Raw genomic sequence first — 21492 nt, 5'->3', positions numbered from 1 at the left:
AATTTTATATGATAATATTTATTAGGGATATTCATTTACAATTTGTTTTCTCTTTGTCTCTGAATGATTTGGTATCGCAGGACAAATTTTATAAACTCCCTTCCTTTTCATATATTCTGCAAGCAGTTCATATAATACTGGTATTAATTGTTCTTTCAGAGTTTTATAGATTTCCCTTGCATATCCATCTGGTCCTGTGGATTCTTTTTCCCTCTTGGAATTCTTTGATGGCCTCTAGGATTTCTTTTTTTGAAAACTGGATTATTATCTTTTTTTCCCCTGATTATCTATGCATTGTAAATCTTTGTAACTATTAATTCATTTCATTTAAGTTATCAATCATGTTGGCATAAAATAAGACGAAATTGTTTCCACTAATTTTATTTGCTTCTTATTCATTTGTTGTGATTTTTTTCTTCTCATTTTTGATATTAGTAATTTACTTTTCCTCTTTCCTTTTTACAAAAAATCACATTGGCTAATACTATTTCACCAGTTTTCTTCTAAAAACGGCTGCTATTTTTAGTTGTCAATTAAGTTTCGGGGTTTTTCCTTAGATCTCATTAACATATTGGTGGATTTTCAGTGCTCAGCGTCTGGCACAAGCACTCCTCCAGATGAGTGAGAGCCTCTTGCAAATAGCTCTGTTCTCTCTTTTCATTCACTCTTTAACCATCATCAAATGTCATCTGAGTCACCAGAACTTAAGCTCCTCCTATTGGCTCTGGTCTTAGCAACTCCCCTTAGGACCCTGAGGACTTCACACTCACATAGGCTCAGCACCTAGTAGATAGGGGGTTGGGTCTGGGGCTTTGCACCTAGTAAGCCTCAATTAAAGACACTTAATTTATCATTCTAAAACAGTAAAAATATCCCAACTTAATTGATATAACAACTCTACCCCCAATACTTATGTAACTGCATCCCAAAAGTTTTGGTATATTATTTTTCTTTGACAAAATTACTTACTGATTGTTTGATTTGGTCTTTGGCCCATCAATTCTTCAGAATGAAGTCCCCATTCAAGTTTGAATAGTTTTCCCCTAGTCATTTTAAATATATGTTTTTGGTAGGTAAATAGGTATGTATACATACGTATATACACACACACACATACTCGTATGTTGTGTGTGTGTATATGTATATAGATATAATAGTGGTCAGTAAGGCTGTGCTTAATATTCTTGCTTTTTTGTATTCTATTTCCATTCATCATTTCAATCACTACAAATACACCCTATCCAACTCTTCTAAAGTCCTACTCATATCCTTAACTTCTTTAAAAAAAATATTTTTGTTCAAGTTACCTAAGTCTGAGCAGCGCATATTTAGGTCTCTAACTATTCCCAGATCTCCTTTTCTTTTTCTCTCAACAGTTTCATGAACTTTTGTTTTAAGGTCTTAGATTCTGTGCTACTTGGCGCATGTGCATTAAAAAGCATTCTGTCACTATGTGTGGTGTCTTCATGCATAGTAGTCACTGTTTATCTCCTTTAATCATGTCTGTTATTCTTACTGCTTTGTCTGAGATCATGAAAACTACCTTTGCTTTCCTCCACTTCAGCCTCTCACTTTCATTCCGTATGAATTTTAATGTTCCAAGTGTATTTCTTGTAAACAAAATATCTAATGCCATCGGACATGTTCTTGCACTTTTATGAGAAAGCCGATCCCACTCACAGCAAGGGTTTTGATTCTAGAGGGTGTTTAACCATTCATCTTATCCTTTTGTAGATTTCCCCTTCTTTGTACCCGCTCCTCTCTTTTCAAAGTAAAAGGATAGAAAAGTGGAGAAAAAGTGACCAATATTAGCCATCAGTCACTAAAGGGATCTGCTTTTACTCTACTGTTTCCTCATTTCCTCACCTAATCCCTTATTCTTACACTTTTGTAGCTCAGATCCTGGAACTATTCCATCAGGCCCCTTCTTATCTGCAGGAGAGTTCTCCAGATTTAATTTCTGCTACATCTCCACTCAGGGTTCTACAAGTAGCCCTGAGGCATTGGGGGTAGCTTTCCAATATAATGCTATAGCTCACAAGCCTGCACTGGTATGTTTCACACTGTGATTATCAGTTGATATCAATTAGTCAGTCAGACTTCATCGGCTTTTAGAAAGGCTTATACACTAAGGTGACAGACTGAGAAGAGTTGATATAAAGCATCCGCTCAAACATCTGCGACACACTCTTCCATAAATATAAACAGAGTCCAAAGGAAAGTTGCCTCAAATCTTGGAAAATATATGTAGCAAAAGTACAATTCCCATGTACTGGAAAATCACCTTGCTGCAGTCCTAAAGGTGTTTCTCTTTGACATGGTGTAGATTTTCTAATGGACCCCTTAGAGTCTTGAAGCTTCCCTTTACTTCACATGCCTATTTTGTCCTCCTCAATGCATATCCTGCCACCAACCACTGCTGTTCCAGGGACCAATAAAAAAGTCCAAATTTTCAGTCTCTCTAGAGTTTAGAAGGTCCTTCCTTCTACTGGCTTCCCTGGCTTCCATTAAGTCCAAATTACAATCCCCCCTTTCTATAGGAAGCCTTTCCCAACCCTTCTTAAGTCTAGTGCCTTCTCTCTTTTAATTATTTTCCATTAATCCTGTATATAGTTTATTTATACATATTTGTTTGTTGTCTGTCCCATTAGATTGTGGGCTCCTTGAGAGCAGGAAGTGTCTTTTGCCTCTTTTTGTGTCCCCAGCACTTAACATAATGTACAGCACATAAAAGGCACTCAAATGTTTATTGATTAATTGGTCAAGGGGATGGGGGAGATTAAGATAGAAGCCAAAGTTGAAGCTGTGTCTGGGGCTCTTCTTCCCATCCAAGCATTTTTTTCTTCCAGGATTGGTTGGAATAGCTCGCTCTTCCCTACAACCAAACAACTGAATGTTTCAGTTCTAAATGGCTTACTGTTTGATACAAAACCCTGAGTACATGTCCAAATCCCCTGAAGCAATCCAATTTTACTTGCTGTACAATGCATTCTATTTCAAGGATTTTCTAAATGGGTCAAAATCTTTTCACACCAAGCCTAAAGCCATTGATTGATTCTATAGAAATGTCCCAGCCTTATTAACACATAGTTCAGACCTCTGACTCAGTGGAGGTGTTTTAATTTGGCAAAGGTATCAAGGTGTAGTATCATGTCAGTAACTTTAGATGGGGCAGACTCATTTGATTGATTGATTAAAACCACTGCCACCCTTAAATCTCTCTCTTTCTATGACAGGCCACATGGTATAGTTAACAAAGAGCAGGACTCTAGGCCAGGAAGACCTGTGTTCAAGTCCTGGTACACACTAGATATGTTGCTGTGAGCATGTCACTTGAATGATGTTAGTCTTCGGAAAATCTCTAAGAATATGAGGTAAAGAAAAAAATGTCAGCCCCAATTGGTAGGGGGATGGATGTCTTCACGTGGGAGTTTCTTCTTCCAATTAAATCAGTTCCAGTCCCTTCCACATTTTTTTTAATCTTTGCAGTACCATATTATACTCCACTTTCTCATGATGATGGTGATTATTATTATTTTCTTTGGCAGGTGGGGGGGTGGCGGGGTTGGATCATGACTATTCTCTTCCTGTCTTTTTCATCCTCCTTCACACCTCACTCCACTTTCTCAGGTCCCATCTGTTTCTCCCTGCTCTTTCTGATGTGTTACTATACCAAATTGGGTGTCAGTATCAGTATTTGTTCAATCCTCTTGTCTAGTTTAGAAGGCACTCTGATTATGACAGATAATAGATTTTACTCCCCATTCCACACTTTTTCCCTTGTATTTTCCTTTCTTGTTACTGTTTTTTGTATTTATACTTTAATCCCATCAATGCAATACAAAATCATATCTAGTCCGTCCTTTTGTTTCACTTCATTCCCTCTATGCCTTTAAATGCATTAGGATTTTACTTCTCCTTCCCCATAGAGAATATAAGTACAACGTTGTTTAGCCTTTTGCTTTTGCCCAAATGCATTTGCTCTTCAAGATTTCTCTTTGCTATTTAACATTTCTACTTATCTCAGGTCTTCTCATAGACAATGCTCAGAAGTCCTCTGTTACATTCAAGGTCCATTTTCCTCTAGTAGTACTATCCTACTTTTGCAGGGCATTTTATTCTTAGGTATAAATGTCTATTTTTTTCTGCTTTGGGGAATTTTTTTACAAGACTTTCTCTTTTGGACGGTAGTCTCAACAAAGTCTTGAGTGAACATGGCTTAGTTTTCTTGGTACTGTACACATACATGCACATATAATATTATATATTATAACTATATATTATATATTATAATACTTATATATTATATATATATAACATATTTGTCATGGTTTTCAGATTGCCTTATAAATCTTAAATTGTTTCTCCCTGCCCTGTTTTCTGTTAAGTTGATTTTGATAATAGATACCTTTCTTTTTTCTTCAATTAAAAATTTTTACTTCGGAGGTCACGTGAAGGGCAAATATGGCGGCGCCCAGAGGAAGACCGCCCATGTTGCAGTGAATGTGAGCCTGCGGTGGAGGCTGCTCCGCGACTTCTCCACTGCTGTATCGCAGCACCAGGCCTCAAGATGGAACATAATCAAGAAAATACAGAAAGAAGATTAACTATCAATGAAATCATAGCAAGAAGAGTAGAACAACTTCCAGAATCGGATCAGAATTTACTTATGACTGGATCAGCCTACGTTGGACTAAATGCGGCTTTTTGTGGCCTAATAGCAAATAGTTTTTTCCGACGCATCTTAAATGTGACACATGCTCGCATAGCATCAGCTTTACCAATGGCTGTTCTCCCATTTTTATCAACCTACATAACTTACAGAAGTTTTGTAAGTTTCCCTTTGAGTTCAGGTGATCTAAGCTGTGAAGCCTGTACTGTTATAAGAGGTGGAATGGTAGGTCTCCTAATTGGGGGTCTCTACCCTGTTGTTTTGGCTATGCCAATAAATGGTGCTCTGGCAGCCAGGTACAACTCAGCTCCACTACCACAGAGAGGAAATATTTGGACCTACTGGATCACAGTCTCTCGACCTATCCTTAGAAAGATGGTCTTTCCCATAATGCTGCAGACTGCATTTGCAGCATACCTTGGTTCTAAACAATATGAAGTACTCATAAAAGCATTTGAATTACCTGAACCTGGCTTTCAATTCCAGGATATTCAAAATAAATCAAGTACACAGCTAAAAGAATAAAATTATGTAAAAACAAGATACTGTTGCCCAACAAATACACAAATAAACTTGTACTTATTGCAACTTTACTGTGATTTTATATCTATTACCTAAAGCTAAGCACATCAAAAACAGTATCGCTATCAAATTATTAGAGGTGAAGAACTATCCATTAAAAAAAAAAGCAAAAAGTTTGATAGTTTTCTCAAACTGGAAAACTAGAGTAAAAGAAAAACACTATGTAGCCATTATTAACATTTACAAAATCCATCTACTTTTACCTACTCAAATTGTTTCTATAGCTTTTAAGTTTTTCCTCAAGAATCGGAAGGTTTTTGGAGAGCTCTAATAAAGTTAATTTAGACAAAGCCAAAAAAAAAAATTTTTACTTCTATCTTTCTCACAGACTATTTTAGTTCTGTTTGCTTTATTATAATTTTTAGGGAGTCAATTCCTAAGGTGGCCCTATCAATCTCCTGTGCTAATCCATTTGTTCTCTTTCCAATTCTTTCTTCCAGGGATTTTGTGTTTCTAATAATTCCCCTTTTTTAATTTATTGTTTCATTTCTTACCAGTATTTATATAGTTCTGGTGGCCAAGCCATTTTTCCCTCTGAAGCACTATTTGTACTTACAAAAGAGTCACCCTCTTAGTCTCATTTACCTCTTAAGTATCTTTTAAAGTCATAATATTTCTTCACATTGTTTGGTGTCTTCTATTTACTCATATCTCCAAATTCAATTCCTGTTTTGTATTTTTGTGTGAGCAGTGGGATCTCCTCTCTTCTGTAATCTTAGCTGGATTAGTCAGGATATGACTATTCTCAGAACAGCATCATCTTTAGTGTCCCTAGTCAGAGCTCGACAGAATTACTTTGGCTTTCTGATCCAATGGATCATCCCATTTCTGCTTCCTACCCTGACCAACTGTCCCTCTTGGTTCCTCCCATGTCTCCACACTGCTGTGGGCTTCTGTCATTCTCTCATCTGTGGACAATGATAGGCTTCTGGCCTTTTCACTTGAGCTTCTACTTGCTTCTGTGGCAGGGACCTCTTCCGGAACTCAGGGCTTCTGACTTTGTGTGAGGTCCTGGGCTTGAAGAAGGTGCTTATTGATGTTTCTCTTTACATTTAATGATCATCATCTGCTCTTGTGCCTTTTTATACTATTGCTGGCATATACATGGGAAAGCTGGTGTCCTCCATGACCTTTCATGCCACTATATAACCAGATTTCCCCTCCCTACATGAGGTGTCCTAGATAAATCCAGGCTGGCTCTCTTGGACTGCCACTTGATTTTCTAGATGTTCATTAATAATATTTTAAAATGCATTATTTATTTTTTAGGATTTAAAATGTAGATCATTTGGCTTATAGTTTCCCTCTCTCATTCTTTTTTCTTTTAAAATATACAGGATAATATTTATGTAGCCTCTATAGGATCTATGGACAGTGATGAAACTTTGGTGTCAAAGTCAAGCTATATCTCCCTGGTTCTAGGAATACCACCTAAATAGTCAGAGATGATTCTCTACTACAAATAGCTCAAGCCCACACCAGTATGCTCCCTACTTTGGAAGATTACCAGTTGAGAATCAATATAGTCAACTAGGCTTTTTAAAAATTTACTTTAATTTATGGAATAAAACAAGCATTTCCATAACATAATATGATAAGAAATATGATTGCATAATGAAACTGCAAATCTACTGTATGCAACTAGCTATTCCTTTTAAATATACAACAAAATTTTCATGTAAATTCCTCCCCCCCTTTTTTTCTTCTTTCCCCTCCCACCCAAGAGATGGCCACCATTACACACACACACACACACACACACACACACACACACACACACACACACACGTACACAAGCATATCTATGTAAAATTGTCCTATACATGCTTCTATTTATCAGTTCTTTCTCTGGATAACATCTTTCTTCATGTGTCCCTTATGGTTAATTTTGGTATATGTAATAGTCAAAATAACTTATTCACTTAAATACTACACTGGTCTTAAGAAGCTTTTCAAAAGGAGTATTAACCAAGGTGGTACAGTAAAAGTAGCTAGCATAAAACATCCCTCAAGATTATGTGAAAAGCCGTTCCATAAGGATATAGAGAAAGTCCAAGGAAAAATGGGCTCAAGCTTAGAGACCACATGTGGAAAAGTAGTGACACAGTTCCTGCTTGCTGGAAGTCCTTTTCTCCCATTGATGGGGTAATATTTGGCATGATGTGGTTTCTTTGCTGGGCTCCATGTGGAGTCATGTATCAAAGCTAAGTCTATCCTTGGCTCTTAATACAGACCCTGCCAGAGACTGATCCAGGGATGCTACTGGGACACTGATGGAAAGATGACAGATTCAAAATTGTCCGCACCCTTTGAAGCTTTCAAAGTCCTTCACTGCCCAAAAGGATAGGGAAGATGATGCCTAGACCAAGGTCCCTCATCCTCTTCCTCTCCCAATAAGTTATCCCCTACTAACTGAAGACCCAGAGGATGTGATGAAATTCTGTACTCAATTGGACCAGCCTTCTTGTCTTATCACTTCATTTCATCAGATGTGCAACAAAGAATATTTGCACATGATGTACGATGTATGATTCTCTCACCAGATAAATATATCTGTGCTAGATTTGGGTGGGATGCTTTCAATTCCACTCTTAGATTTCCCCTTCTTTAGTCCTTTGGTACATTTCCCATTCTCCATGAGCTATCAAATGTCACTGTTATTGGTTCAAAAGCCTATCCATGTTTATTGAATTGAGTTGCTAACCAAAGATTCACAAAAAGATTAACGCTAACAATTTATATATGTATACACAAAACTACATGTTATATATACACATATATGTTTATGTGTGTGAACATATATATATATATGTACATATATTTCATGTTTTATATTTATTGTCATTATTCTGATGCTACTTTGGGGTAAAGAGAGTTGCTTCCTTTGGTCTAGGAAAGCAAAACTAAAATCAATTCAAGGAGTCTTCAGCTAGGTAAATTTAGGCTTATGGTGAGGAATAATCTCTTCAGGAGAGGAGAGGCAGCATGGCAGTGAGTGCAGAGTGTGGCCTTCAAAGGTAAGAACCTGCATTCAAGCCTTGCCTCTGGTCTACACCAGCCATTACCCAAGGGAAGTCACTTGACCTTGGAGTTCTCTCCATGAGTCTAAGACTGTGATGTGCAGAGAATGTACTGGTCTTCACAGGAAGCTTGTCACCAGGACAATCCTCATCCCCAATGTCCTAACAATTCCAAGGCGCTCTAAGTGGGATGTGTTGCTTCAGGAGTTAGTAGTTTCCTCTTCATCAGAAAGCTGCCACAGAAATTTTGGTTGTATTGCTTAGGCCCCAGGGGCTCCTTGCATTTCTAATCCAATGACCCTTCAAATTCAGGGACTTTGTGATTGTGGGACACAGCACATCAAAGACAGACCTTGCTTTTGGAGCAGTCATTCTCATCCAACTCTGAAATCCAACCACAAAACAGTTTGACATAATTTGAATAATTTGACAAGTATTTATTAAGAAATTGTATACATCATGCACTGTGCTAGACCTTGGGGACACAAAATCAAAAATGAAAGCAGTCCATGCCATCAAGAAGCTTACGTTCTGTTAAAGGGACCAACATACACAAAGATAAGGGAATTTAAATGACGGGCAGAGTAAATCAAGTTAATACCAAGAGTAATGGGGCCTTCACAACTACAGGGACTAGGGAAAGGTCTCGTGTAGGAAGTAATATTACTGTCTCCACCCTTACCCCACAATGATAGAGCAGCTAGTAAATGGAGCACTGGGCCGGAAGTCAGGAAACCCTGAGTTCAAATCCAGCCTCAGATACTTACTAGCTGTGTGACTCTAGGCAAGTCATTTGACCTGTTTGTCTTGGTTTCCTCATCTGTAAAATGAGCTGGAGAAGGAAATGGCCAACAGCTCCAGCGTCTTGACCAAGAAAACCCCAAATAGGGCCACCAAGAGCTGGGAGTGGTGGCACGACTCTGTTATTTGTTATTTTGATATCACGTTGTACACTTAGCTTCCCACTTTGCAGATGAAAAAGAGTAGGTGCAGTGGCAAAAGGACTTGTCCTTAGTCTCGTGGGCATCTGGCCTGGAGTGAAGCCGGGACTCACATTCTCCACAAAACGAACATCCAAGTCTAATTCTCCAGGGGATCTTCTGTAGCAGCTATCCACAGGAGCCCATCAGGCTCCTGACCAAGCCAAGGGCACTAGCTCGTAAAGAATCAGACGTTTGTAGAAGTTCCTTTCATTTTGAGCCCAATAACTGGGCATGAATTATTTCTACAATCATAAGGTTTTGCATTTGCACCAGTTACATATGTTTGTTATTCATGGCGGCAGGAAGAAATTAAGAAGTGTGTGTGTGTGTGTGTGTGTGTGTGTGCATATATATTGTATGAATGTGTGAGAATGTGTATGAGGGTGTATGTATGTGAATGTGTATGAAGGTGTGCATGGGAGTGCACTGTGTAAGCACAGGCATGTGTGTTTGAGAGAGAATGTGTATGAGGGAGTACATGTGTGTGTATAGTGTGTGTGTGTGCATGTGTATTGTGTGAATGTGTGAGAACGTGCGTGAGGGTTGTGTATGTGAATATGCATGAGGATATGCATTGGAGTGCATTGTGTGAGTACACGCATATGTGTGAAAGAGAATGTGTATGAGGGGATTGTGTATGTGTATGTGTGTTTTTACGTGTGCATGCATGCATAAAATTTAAATGCAGGTGACCTGGATTAACTACAACCTGGAGTATTTGTAACAGAAGTGTTCTTACCCTTCTGTTCTGTTCCACAAATATTCCATTCAGCTCCAATTCATTAACTGCCCCCAGGGGCTATGGCTGTGTTTCTCCCAGGCTAACTAGGGATGGAGCTATCCCTTTAATGGCCAATCAGGCCACACTCTCCTTTACTTAGAACCATCTGGACACTTAGCCCTCAGATCCCTAATCTACTCCCACTGAATCTTCCCAAATGCAAAGGGGCTAAAGGACTTATTAATACATGAATTAATCAATATGCATTTATTAAGAGCTTACTATATGCCAGGCATAAAAAAGTGCCTAACTCAGAAGAACCATCATGATGCTTGAGCACCGCTGTGCTCCAATGTGAAAAGCATTGGCTCTGGTATCAGAGGACCTGGGTGGAAATCCTGCTTCTGAGGATTCCTCCCTCAGGGACCGTAGGCAAAACATTCCGCTACCCTGGGCCTCAGTTTCCTCACTTGGAAAATTAAGCATTTAAACTTGATAGCTTTTGAGGACACTTAGGGCTCAGGAGCTTTGATCCTGTACACACGTGTATACATAAGTACATGTGTGTGCCAGTGCAGAGTCTCTCTTCTCACCAATTAGATTTTAAGATCTGTAAAGGCAGGGCTTTCTCTTATACATCTTTGCATGTTACAAGAAGCCAGCCCATTGCCTTGCATACAGTAGGTGTTCAATAAAATTCTGTTGGTATATGGATTATAAAGGGAAGAAGCTCTCAAAACAGGATTGCAGGGATGAGTGGTAAATTACATGGAAAATCATAGCAGCGCTGTATTTTCCAATGACTTTTTACAAATGGATCTTTGGATTTTGCCTTCCCACTGAAGGGATCCCAATTAGATGAGAGAAAACTTTTTTTCTTAAGAAAGAACCCTGGTACTTTGGACAAGAAGCTGACTCCAACCCTCCCTCTGGCTCTCCCTTCTCATATGACCTTGCACATGTCACCTGTCCTCTGTCCCTCATTGTGCTAACCCTCAATGTGAGAGGGGAGGAAAATGGACCAGGTGATCTCAAGGGTTCCTCCTGCTGGCACTGATCCTGTACAAAATCTCCTGGTTCTCTAGCCATTCAGTAATTCAAACTTCTGTTTATGTCTATCCACAGTAATGGGAAGTGGCCCCATTTTTCATTGAAAGTCATCAATGAAAGACCTCACTCAAGGGCATTTAAAAAAATTCTAAATGTGTACATCATTAGCAAAAAAATATCAATAAATACAGCTGGGAAATGTTTGACTTTCTGAAAAGTAATGTGAAAGGAGGTTCTCTATGGCTAATGAAAGCCTGTAAATAATAGTCAATTTATATGCAAGGTGGTCTTGGAAAATAAACCACATTTTTATGTATCTTAAACAGGAAGAAAACTACCCAGGTCTGAGATTTTTATTTTTACTGCCCAAACTTAGCTTTGGGTTTTCTTTTCCGAGATAAAAAACCTTCATTGAAAAAAAACAGGAATCTTCTCAGTGCTCTAACACTCTGCAGCATACTGAAATCTGGCCTCCCAAGAAATGGTTAAAACCAATCTGAGCCTCAGTCTCCAGGAGAGGTTTCCTGGAGGTGTGACACCTGATGGCAGAGAGCTGGCCGGTGGTCAGTTGCATCTTGTAATTCCATTAGAGTGTTAGAGTCAAAGGCAGAATTAGCTGTTGCCTACGCAGAATTATGTTAAACATGGCCCAGACTGAAAATCAATATTCTGCTTAAGTAACTAGCCCTCCAGTAATTTAATGAAACTGAATTGCATTCCGCGGGGGTAAGGTGGAGGGGGACCATTTTGTCTCGAGCCTTCCATTACACAGTGGCTGTACAGCTACGCGCCTGAAGAGAAATTAAATCTGTCCCCTCATTTCTTCGGGAAGTTGGAACAAGGCTCTTTACATGGGATTACTTCTCTGTTCCCTTCATTTAAAACTCCCGTAAATAATTTGTGGGCCTGTAATTAGGGAGGAACCACAGGCTCCTAATGATGAAAATAAATTGCTAGTTCAAGACTTAAAAATATTTTTCTCCTCAACTTCACAAGAAAAATCTGGGAGGGGGGAGGAAATGAGGGAACGAGGCAGGGGGAGAATCTAACTTTAGATCTGAATTAAAAACATTTCTGAAGGATTCCAATTGATGCCGTGTCTACATTGAGTTAATTAGGTTTATGATCTGATTCTGGGATCAGAAGCTACTTTGGACAGAGCTCATCCTTGTTAAAACATTATGAGAGTATCTGTCAATTCTGAGCTCTTCCAAAAAGCAATCCTCTCTTTTATTGACCAGGTCCAGTAGGCAACAGAATGTAGTTTAGTAGTGTACCAATAAATAACAGTTGCTCAAGCCCCCAAACTCTTCAGTCGAGCCCCAACGCTGGCACCTTATTAATTCAGATTATGCAACTCAAACTTCAAAAAATCTAGAATCTAGTCAGAGGGCACTCATTATGGTATAGGCACTATGTAAGTTTGCATTAAGGCTGATCGACAATAAAAAGAGGGTATAGTCACGTGATGCTGGATTGCTTGGAAATGCTTTTATTCATTATTCAACGGCAAACTCTAGTGACTAGTAACGAGGCATGCTTCACAGGCTGGCGTCCAAAAAATAAAATGGGAGTACTCCTGTGCTGCTTGGTGTAAGATATCACTGAACCCATGCTTCCAGGCCTGAGAATACCGAGATACTCAGACTGACTTTTGAAAAAGTGCTACAGACTGAGAAACTCTGGGGAGAATTCTCTTGAGGATAATTATGATATTGAGATAGAATGTGTGGTTTAAAAATGATTCGTGTCTACTTGCTATTTTTAATGGCTCACCTATGTTTTTTTTTAATTTCTCAAAGTGATGAGAAAAATAACTAAAAAGAATAGCAACAGTGATGCTGATGGATGGCCTTCTATGTAGTGCTTTGAGCTCTGCAAAGGGGTTTTGTTAGTTATCTCATTTGAGCTTCACGATAGGCCTTAAGTTTGGGACCACATTTTACAATTGAAAAAAGTAAGGCATAAGGGTTTTGAGAGATTTGCCCAAGATAATATAGCAGGTAAATTGCGGTGGCCAAATTTGAACATGGAACTACTTTCCTCCAAGACTATCATAATTATCCATGATGCAAAATTATAAAATTCCCATATAAGTTTTTTTTTTTTGTTGTTGTTGTTTTTTTACATAATGGTAGCCATGAGCTAGCCTGGTTTAGTGACTAGCAAGCCAGCCTTGGAGTCAAGAAGACTGGATTTCAAATTGACCTCTGACATCTGGGCAAGCCCCTTGACCTCTTAGTGGTTCAGACAAGCCTCTAAGCCTAGCCATTCTAGCGTAGCTGCAGAACTGCATTGGTCAGGGATTTCCCCACTGGGAGTTCCCTATATCAGTCAAATCATAGGTCTCAACAAATATGCAGTCACAAAAACAGCAAAATAAAAGATGTGATTCATTGAATCAGAATGCAGCTCTCAACCCAAAACACAAAGGTTAAATGACTGTAGCATTCAGCTTTCTCTCACATAACAAGGCGGCAGCCAATTCAGATGTGTGTCAAGATAGCCCTTTCAGCATCACTACAATAACTGCAGAGTAAATGTTAGTGATGTTCTCACTTCAAACAGCACATTTTAATGCTTATTTATATATGTCCTTCCTTGAATATCCCTGAATGTAGACAACACACAGAAAAGAAAATGCTAACTTCCATCATTATGCATCAACTCACTTAGAAATAGGCTTACTGGCTGCCAAGGTCTGTGAAATTTGGACAGAAAGTGGGAAGCGACTTCCTAGCACCTATTGCCTCCCCTTACCCCAAAAACCACAGCTACCAATTCTTTGTCCCATCCTGGAGCAGACTTAGTCAGACAGTCAGATCATCCTGTGCAGTGTAACACTGGGTGCTCAAACGAGAGGTCAACACATTTAGCAGGTCACAGGCATGTAGAATTGATGGGATAGTCCCTCCCTAACCAGTCTTTCTAGAAGCTCCATCCTCTGATGAAGTACATTTTTTAAAAACAAGTCCTTCCAAATGACTTATCTATTTATTACTTCCACAATAATGTTCATGCCCATTATCTGAAGAAGGCGCTCACTAATATCCACATGTAGCTTTTCCAAATGAACAGAATATTCTCTTTAAACAACTGATATTTAACTACAGAATGCGGGTACATTGGTCCATACGGTAATTTGGCAGTGAGGTGGTTAATAGCGTCAGTATAAAAATGGTGAGAGTTAGCCTAACCCACTGAGGTCAAAGAGGATTGTGGCCACTCTAGGTCTGGGCATCATTCCTTCTCTCTGCACAATCAGAGGACCAAAGTGCATTCTGAATGTTTTCTACAAAGCTGGAAGAGATCTGAACCTAGTGGAGTTTGTTTTTTAAAGAAACACATGACAGAGAAAACAGTAAATACAAGACAATTCACCTGCACCTTTATTCCTGTGGATTTTCAAAATGCATACCTTTCAACAGTCCTGTTTTATCATGCTCCAGGCCCATTAGAACAATTTCTCGAGCAATATATTTTTCAAGGCATAAACACTCAGTCTCAGCACTGACTAGAGTCGGCGTGAGTCCCCAGAGCGCAGCCACTCCCGATAATACGTGAACTCTCCCCAGCCCGAAGTGATGGAGTGCCAGCAAGCCTCCACCTGCCCAGTTTGCTTTCATTAACAAGAACATCAATCACCTGGTGCCAATGTGGGGGCTCGAGAACTTACCTCGGATCCTTTCTGGGCATGGGGGCTCTGCTGCGTCTTCTTCCCAAGTTCTCTAGCTTACTGTGCATCACGTTTATGATCCTGCACAGGCACAGACTGTCACGATAGGTAAACAGCCTTGACTTTCACCCTCATACAGGGATGAGCACAACACCCTCCTTTCACTGAAGTCTGATACTTACTGAAGTTCCCCGGCAAAATAGTTCTCACGGTTATTCCATCAGTTGATAATCACGCCGTGCTACCCATCCCCCACCAACCACTTCTGCAAATGCCTGTCAATTTTGGCCACATACAGAGACCTAGGAGGACTGGACATGGCTATTTCCGCCACTGAGATATACTTCAGAGGTGAATGGCTTGGTCAAAAATCGCGGCCCGGGTTCCATTCAGTCAGAAGCAAATGGCTGAGGCAGAGCCCAATCTGTGGACGTGAGCTTCCACGGAGTGTGACAGGGTCTAAAAGGGGCCAAGGGCCATTAAAGCACAAGACCCAGGCTGCTTTAATATCTAGATTAAACCAAGGATCGAAAAAAAATAGACCCAAACCATTAGGTCTTTGGTGTGACAAGTGAGAGCTCCCTGGGAACGGATTTTGGTTTTGGTTTTGGTTTTTCAGATTCCTGTTTAAAAGGAAGGCCTTTATGACAAGGCCTTGACTGATTAGTTTATCTTGTTCCTTCTGTTCATATTTACTTGGACTGTTTTCGTGATGCTCCCTCCTGCAAATGAGAAACGTTATACATAGGGCATTCAGCGCACCCCCCCAACACACATAATCACACACACACACACACACACACACACACACACACACACACAGCTTTCCCTGCTTTCTCTGGCTGATGGCGTGTTGTCAGTGCTGAATGCTGGAATTGTCGTTGAGCAAGCCCAGCTGGGTGAATTAAAACCTCTCCAGTAACTCAAACCAGAAATGACTTCATCTCTAAAATTTCCGTGTAGCGCAGGTCAAAGCCATGAGTCCGGACAGAAATAATGGGGTTAGCAGAGAAGCTCCAGAATGCATTAAAAGAACAGGCCAATGCTCCAGGCAGGGCCGGTTGGCACTGCTCTCTTCGGGTGCCTGTTCAGATCCTGGGGAATCGGGAAGTGCTATCTAATTGTATCTGAAAATACCAAGAGAATAAATTATGGCATTTCTGTTATAATATGACTATACAATGTAATATGCTACAAACAAACTAGTGTCCCTTTATTAAGAGGATAATAAAATAATTAGCTAAAGAAAAATAGTGGAAGAAAATTTAAATAGAAAAAATGTATTATACCATATTATATAGAATCAGAAGAGAGCTAAAACACCATCAGGACAAAAAGAACTAAACGCTGAAGAAAGATTTCTTTTAGATTTTTGCTCAGTGAAATCTGCTGCAAAAACATTTTTAAAAATCCTTTCATGATGAATATTCACATTTATCTATGTCAATTTGCTTAAATAAATAAAATTTTAATTGAATTATTTAATTGAATAAGAACAAAAAAATGCCTTCTTGCTGAATTCTATCATGAAAACTGCTAAAATGATAATTCCTGACTAACACCAAAATTCAAAGAAGCCTAGATTTAGAGCTCTGTGTCTGTCTAAACTCTTGCATTTTCCAAATGAAGAACTCAAACCCAGGAGCAGGGGGGTGGCTTCCCAAGGTGAAACAAGTGGTAAATAACGGATCAAACATTTGAACCCAGATCCTTTCACTGCAAATGGAATGCTGCTACCAGTTACTAATACAAATTTGTGTAAATGGATGTTATTATATCAAATTCACCAGGGCAAAGAAACATATTTCCCTTTTCATTAAATTCTTTTATGAAAATTATTAAAATTACAATGTAGTTATTAACAGCAAAATTCAACTGTGTGCATTTAAATGGTTATTACATAGAATCAGATAGTAAATAGAGATTTTAGTCTTTTCACTGATTTCTACTACAAAAAAAATTAAAATAACTCATTGTTAACTCCAAAAATGAAGAAGCATAGATACAAAAGTAGAGGAAGCATTAGTGATTATCTCATCCAAGCCACCATCTCACAAATAAGGAGACTGAAATTGAAGGAGGGGTGTAGCTCACCCAAAGTCCTGCAGGGATGAGCTTTGGTAACACATGGCAATGTTCAAACCAAGCTGACCACATACCCCCACTCCAACCCCACTCCCAAGAACAAACTACTTTGACTGCGGCATAGCTTTTGGAATTATGAATGGAAACATATAGCTAGATAAATGGAAGAAGAAATTAATGACTCCTTTGTATATAATAAATGTTTGTTGAACAAAAATGTTGAATGTGGAAGTAACAATCCCCAAAACAATACTCTTTTGTGAGCAATCCATAATTTAATGACACTCTCTGGTGAGATTTGTAGAATGGACCTTAAGACAAGATTTGTAGTCAGATGCCAAGAGCCACATCAATGAGGGGCAGAGGGGACAAAAAATTTGATTTTTCTATTTTTCTGTTGTTGCTATTTTATTATATTGCAAACAGTGAAGACAATTAATAAAGTTTTCCTAATCATGGTTTGAAAATTAAAAATAAAAAGACACGACTGGCTCAAACATAAACAAGAAATTGCCACCATCAGCTTTTGATTATCTCAGATCATTAGACTTATATTTGAAACTGAAGGTACTTTCAACTAGAGGGAGATCACATATCAAGGGTGCTTTTCCAAATAGTGTCCAAAGGCACCATTTGAGTCCACTTGCTTTCTTAATGCCTCTGCTAACTCGCCCATAAAATGGGTGTCACATTGTTCTTGCTTTCTTCCACCATCCCATTAGGAATGACAATGCAGCAGACATGAAGCTCTACATACTTCTCAGAGGGAAACCACAGAGTCAATCTGTAGTACAAGTGGACAAGACATGAGGCTGAATCCCAGCTCTGCCACTGAATGACCAACATGTGACCCTAGACAGGCCTTTGGCACTCACTGAGTCTCATTTTCCTTCCCTCTTCTGTAAATTCCAAGTGTGGGACTCCCTACTAACCAGCCAGGCTGCTCCTGCTCCAAATCCTAGGTGCTTGGGGTCCTGGGATTCTTTATTTCAAAGTCTTCTGTGATAAAAAAAAAAAAACCAGAAACCAAAAAAAAAAAATCACCCTCTTTGTGTTATATGGCATTGGAAAACAAAAATTCCAAGAAAATTCTTTGAGATTTTCCAACTAAAATGTCCAAGATAGAAGGCTGGCTATTACCTGAGCTCAAAATATAACAGATAATTCAAAAGCATCTTTTAAGCACGTTAGGATTGGCTGGCTGCTATAAAGGGTGGGTGGCAAGAAAGCCCATTTTTAAGCCATAAGACACTCTTTAAACTTGTCACTCCTGTTCTTGTTATTATCAACAATAGCGTTTTGAAAGTATTTACATGTAACGAATTTGAAAAACTGTGAAGCTTCAAATAGTCACATTGGGGGTAAACACCTAGGGAAACACGTCTGCTGGTAAATTAGGAATGGAGGTAGCTCTTAACCAATTAGGGTGATAAGGGATTTGGTGACATTTATTTTGAGAAAAATGACAAGTGTTGTTGTATTTTAAATGTTTTTGTTGTTTGCTCCTCTTCCTGTCACACACACACATACATACACACACACACACACACACACACACACACACACACACACACACACTCGTCTATGTTCCAGGCCTAGTTCAAAGAGGTATTCCTTCAGTTTTCTGGTTCCTGGATCTTATAGCCGCATATAACCAGAACAATTCTGGTCCAATGTGTTACAGAAACATGTATCAGAGACTCTGTCTATAGTCAACTACATTTCAGGGCTTTAGGGGATGCTCAGGCTAATCTGAACAGTTTAACCTTGAGAGCTCCACAGCAGCCACTGTGGGATCCATGTACTTGCACCAAGCCCACAAGCACTGAGCTCCATAAGATGGCTTTGTCTGAATGCCAATGTTCACCTGGCAACTCTTGCCAAAGGGGAGAGCAAGAGAAAAGTCCAAGCACCAAGAGGCCCTCAAAGAGACTCCTGCCATTTCAGCCTCATCCCTGAACTTGCTTGGGGGATTTTCAGTATCCAGGTTATATTTTATTACTTTGGAGAAGTCTGAGACAGACATTGTGTGACCCAATAAAAAGGGCGTGATGTAGGAAAGATGATGGAGATGGTGTCTGTCTTCCAGCTGAAGGCAGAAAGAAGCAGGACCTTCATTCAGTCAGAATTGTTTGTGAAATCTGCAAGCATGAGTAGGTAAAAGACATTGTGCTGGACACTGCCAACAGAAAGGCAAAACGAAAAAGGAAAGTAAAGGGAAGGGAAGGGATGGGACAGAAAGGAAAGGAAAAAAAGGAAAGGAGAGGGGAGGGGAGGGGAGGAGAGGAGAGGAGAGGAGAGGAGAGGAGAGGAGAGGAGAGGAGAGGAGAGGGGAGGGGAGGGGAGGGGAGGGGAGGGGAGGGGAAGGGAGGGGAGGAAAGGAAAGGGAAGGACCTTGTGGGCATGGCCCTTCCACAGTAGAGGGAGAACATGACAGGCAAACAGAAGAGTTTCCATGAAAATTTGAGGAGAAAAGAGAGAAATGGGGAATGGAAAGATGCCTCCATTCATTAAAACAGCATGAGGGTGGTCAGACAGGAGTTCAGTGGCACTTGGCACAGCCCCAGTCTTAAGGCCTCTGGGCCTTTCATCAAAAATAAAGGCCCTAGGCATATGTACTGAATAAATTTCTAACCTATTTGCCATAGAAATGACTCTCCTCTTGTCTTCAAGCCATGAATAATTACAGCCTATCTGTGTTCATAATGCAAAAGTGCCACCATCCCCCTTTGTTGGAGGTGGAAAAACTCCCCCAAAAAAGCAAACATCACATGATAATGTCTCTGAAGGAAAGAGACCCTTTTTTCATATATTTACTCAAAATTGTCTTGAAAATGTGAGCTTCCTAATTCCCCTCCCAACATGAGGAGGGAGAGAGACTGGGCCCTCCTGGAAGCTGAGAAAGGGACCCTTGTGAGGCTCTCCCATCCCTCTTCCCTGCCCACCCCCTTGCCTGATGGGCTATGGCCCACCTGAGGATACCTCGGCATTCAATTGCTCTCTCTCCACCCCATCTCTTGTCAAGCCCTACTTCTTTCTCCTGCCTTGTCTGCTCGCTCCCCATGCTCACTTCCTAGCTGAAGAGCCCAGCTCTGTTAAGTGCCTCAGTAGGAAGCAGACAGCTCCTACACACAGCACAGGCCAGAAGGCTCTGCTGAAGTCGAAGGACAGCCGAGATCACAAAGGACACCTTCCTCCTCCCTGAGCAGAAAGCAAGTAGCCAGCTCCCCACACAGGTGGGTGCTGGAGGGTGCCCACAGACAGTGCTTCTGGATTCTTTGGCCTGCCAGTGAAACCACACCCATCTCCCCATAGGTATCTGCAGGACCCAGGGAGCCCCCTCCCCAGGAGCTTGGGCAGCTGCTGGGGCTCGGCACAACCTCAGCCGAGTGGGTGGGATTGGAAGTGGCTCCCTGGGGAGTAGCGAGAAGGAAGGAACTAGAAACAACCACTTAACATCTATTTAGAGCCTGGGAGCATTTGGGAAAGCAGGCCCCATTACTGTTGAAAAGATGCAAATTTGGTGAAATCATCACCGGAGCTGTATGGCTCCGGGCTGTTTCTCAAGTACCCTGATTCTTTACAGGCGGGAAGGTATGCTTGTGAGACACAGTAAGGCCAAGTTCACGTTGCTCTGAGGTAGCCCCTAACCAAACTCTACCAAGTGCTACAAAAGGAGGTTTGTTAGCGGGGGGAGACAGGGAGTTCATCCAGGAAAACCCCTGCACGGCATCCTCTGGGCTGGCTACAGGGGCGAGGAGCAGCCCAGCAGGCAGGAGGGCGGGCTGGCTGGCTGGCTGGCAGGAGGGGGGTGGCTGCCAGTGCCTGCTAGCCCCTACCCCCTCCCCTCTTCAAAGTTTCCCAAATCGCTGCTGAACGCAAGTCAATTAAGGCAGAGATATTTTCCAGCTTGCCTTCCCGTTTGACATCAAATCTTCCTCCCGACGTTCCAGAACACACTTATCTCCAGATGAAGTGCATCAGCTCACCTATTGATTTTTGCACGGGATTTGCTCTTTATGAAAAGCATCTGAACAGCTCCTAGGCGGCACCAGCAACCACCACCGAAATCAGCAAGTCGGCCTTTGGAAAACAAGGAGGCGCATGACAATAACAAGGCTGATCCATTTCCCGTTGCCAGGCTTCCGACCAGCCAGCCCAACCCACCCTCTCTGGGCTCCAGTTGGGGCCAAATGAATGGCCCACTTAGTCGGAACACAGTCGCCCTGGTGAAAATCGTTTTCTGTGGCTCGTTTAAGTGAGGCACTTAGGGTGGACTCAACATGCCACAGCCTATGAACTCAATATTTCATCAATTTCCTGAGGATCAATTCCATTTTAAAGCCCAATCCCTGGGACATAGACAGGCAGCTTCCTTCTAGGCAGTTACACAAAGCAATTCGTGGGTGAACCCTGTAGCTGCCTGGACAGGGACGTAGAAATCAGGTCGGTGGGGAAACACCACGTGCCCTTCATTTCTGTTTTCAATATACACCAAGCGCCTTATTTGTATTTTCAAAGCAACAGAGGAAAAACATGGAATTTTGGAAGATAATTTTTAAGGACACGACTACATGGCATGATGCTGTATTTGGCCTGTAAATACCCAGGAAGAAATGAATCTGAAAACTGTGTACACATGTGTGTATGAGTGTCCATGTTTGTGCGTGTGTGTGTCTGTGTGTGTATCCAACTGTGCGTCT

At 40.7% G+C, this 21492-nt stretch overlaps 1 protein-coding gene across 1 annotated transcript; it reads left to right on the top strand.

Annotated features, from left to right (window-relative positions):
- Window positions 1-4452: 4452 nt before the first annotated feature.
- LOC118829221 (transmembrane protein 126A-like) lies at window positions 4453-5260 on the top strand. Its single transcript, XM_036736204.1, has one exon. The coding sequence runs from the start codon at window positions 4571-4573 to the stop codon at window positions 5195-5197; it is 627 nt and encodes a 208-aa protein (XP_036592099.1). The 5' UTR covers window positions 4453-4570; the 3' UTR covers window positions 5198-5260.
- Window positions 5261-21492: the final 16232 nt, after the last annotated feature.

This window comes from Trichosurus vulpecula, chromosome 8 (genome assembly GCF_011100635.1).
Source record: "Trichosurus vulpecula isolate mTriVul1 chromosome 8, mTriVul1.pri, whole genome shotgun sequence".
NCBI lineage: Eukaryota > Metazoa > Chordata > Mammalia > Diprotodontia > Phalangeridae > Trichosurus > Trichosurus vulpecula.
The sequence above is the reverse complement of the archived record's forward strand: the minus strand, read 5'-3'. Positions and strand labels throughout refer to the sequence as shown.

Excerpts from the sequence above, each read along its gene's own strand:
- LOC118829221 (XM_036736204.1), top strand. The coding sequence starts at position 4,571 with ATGGAACATAATCAAGAAAATACAGAAAGAAGATTAACTATCAATGAA.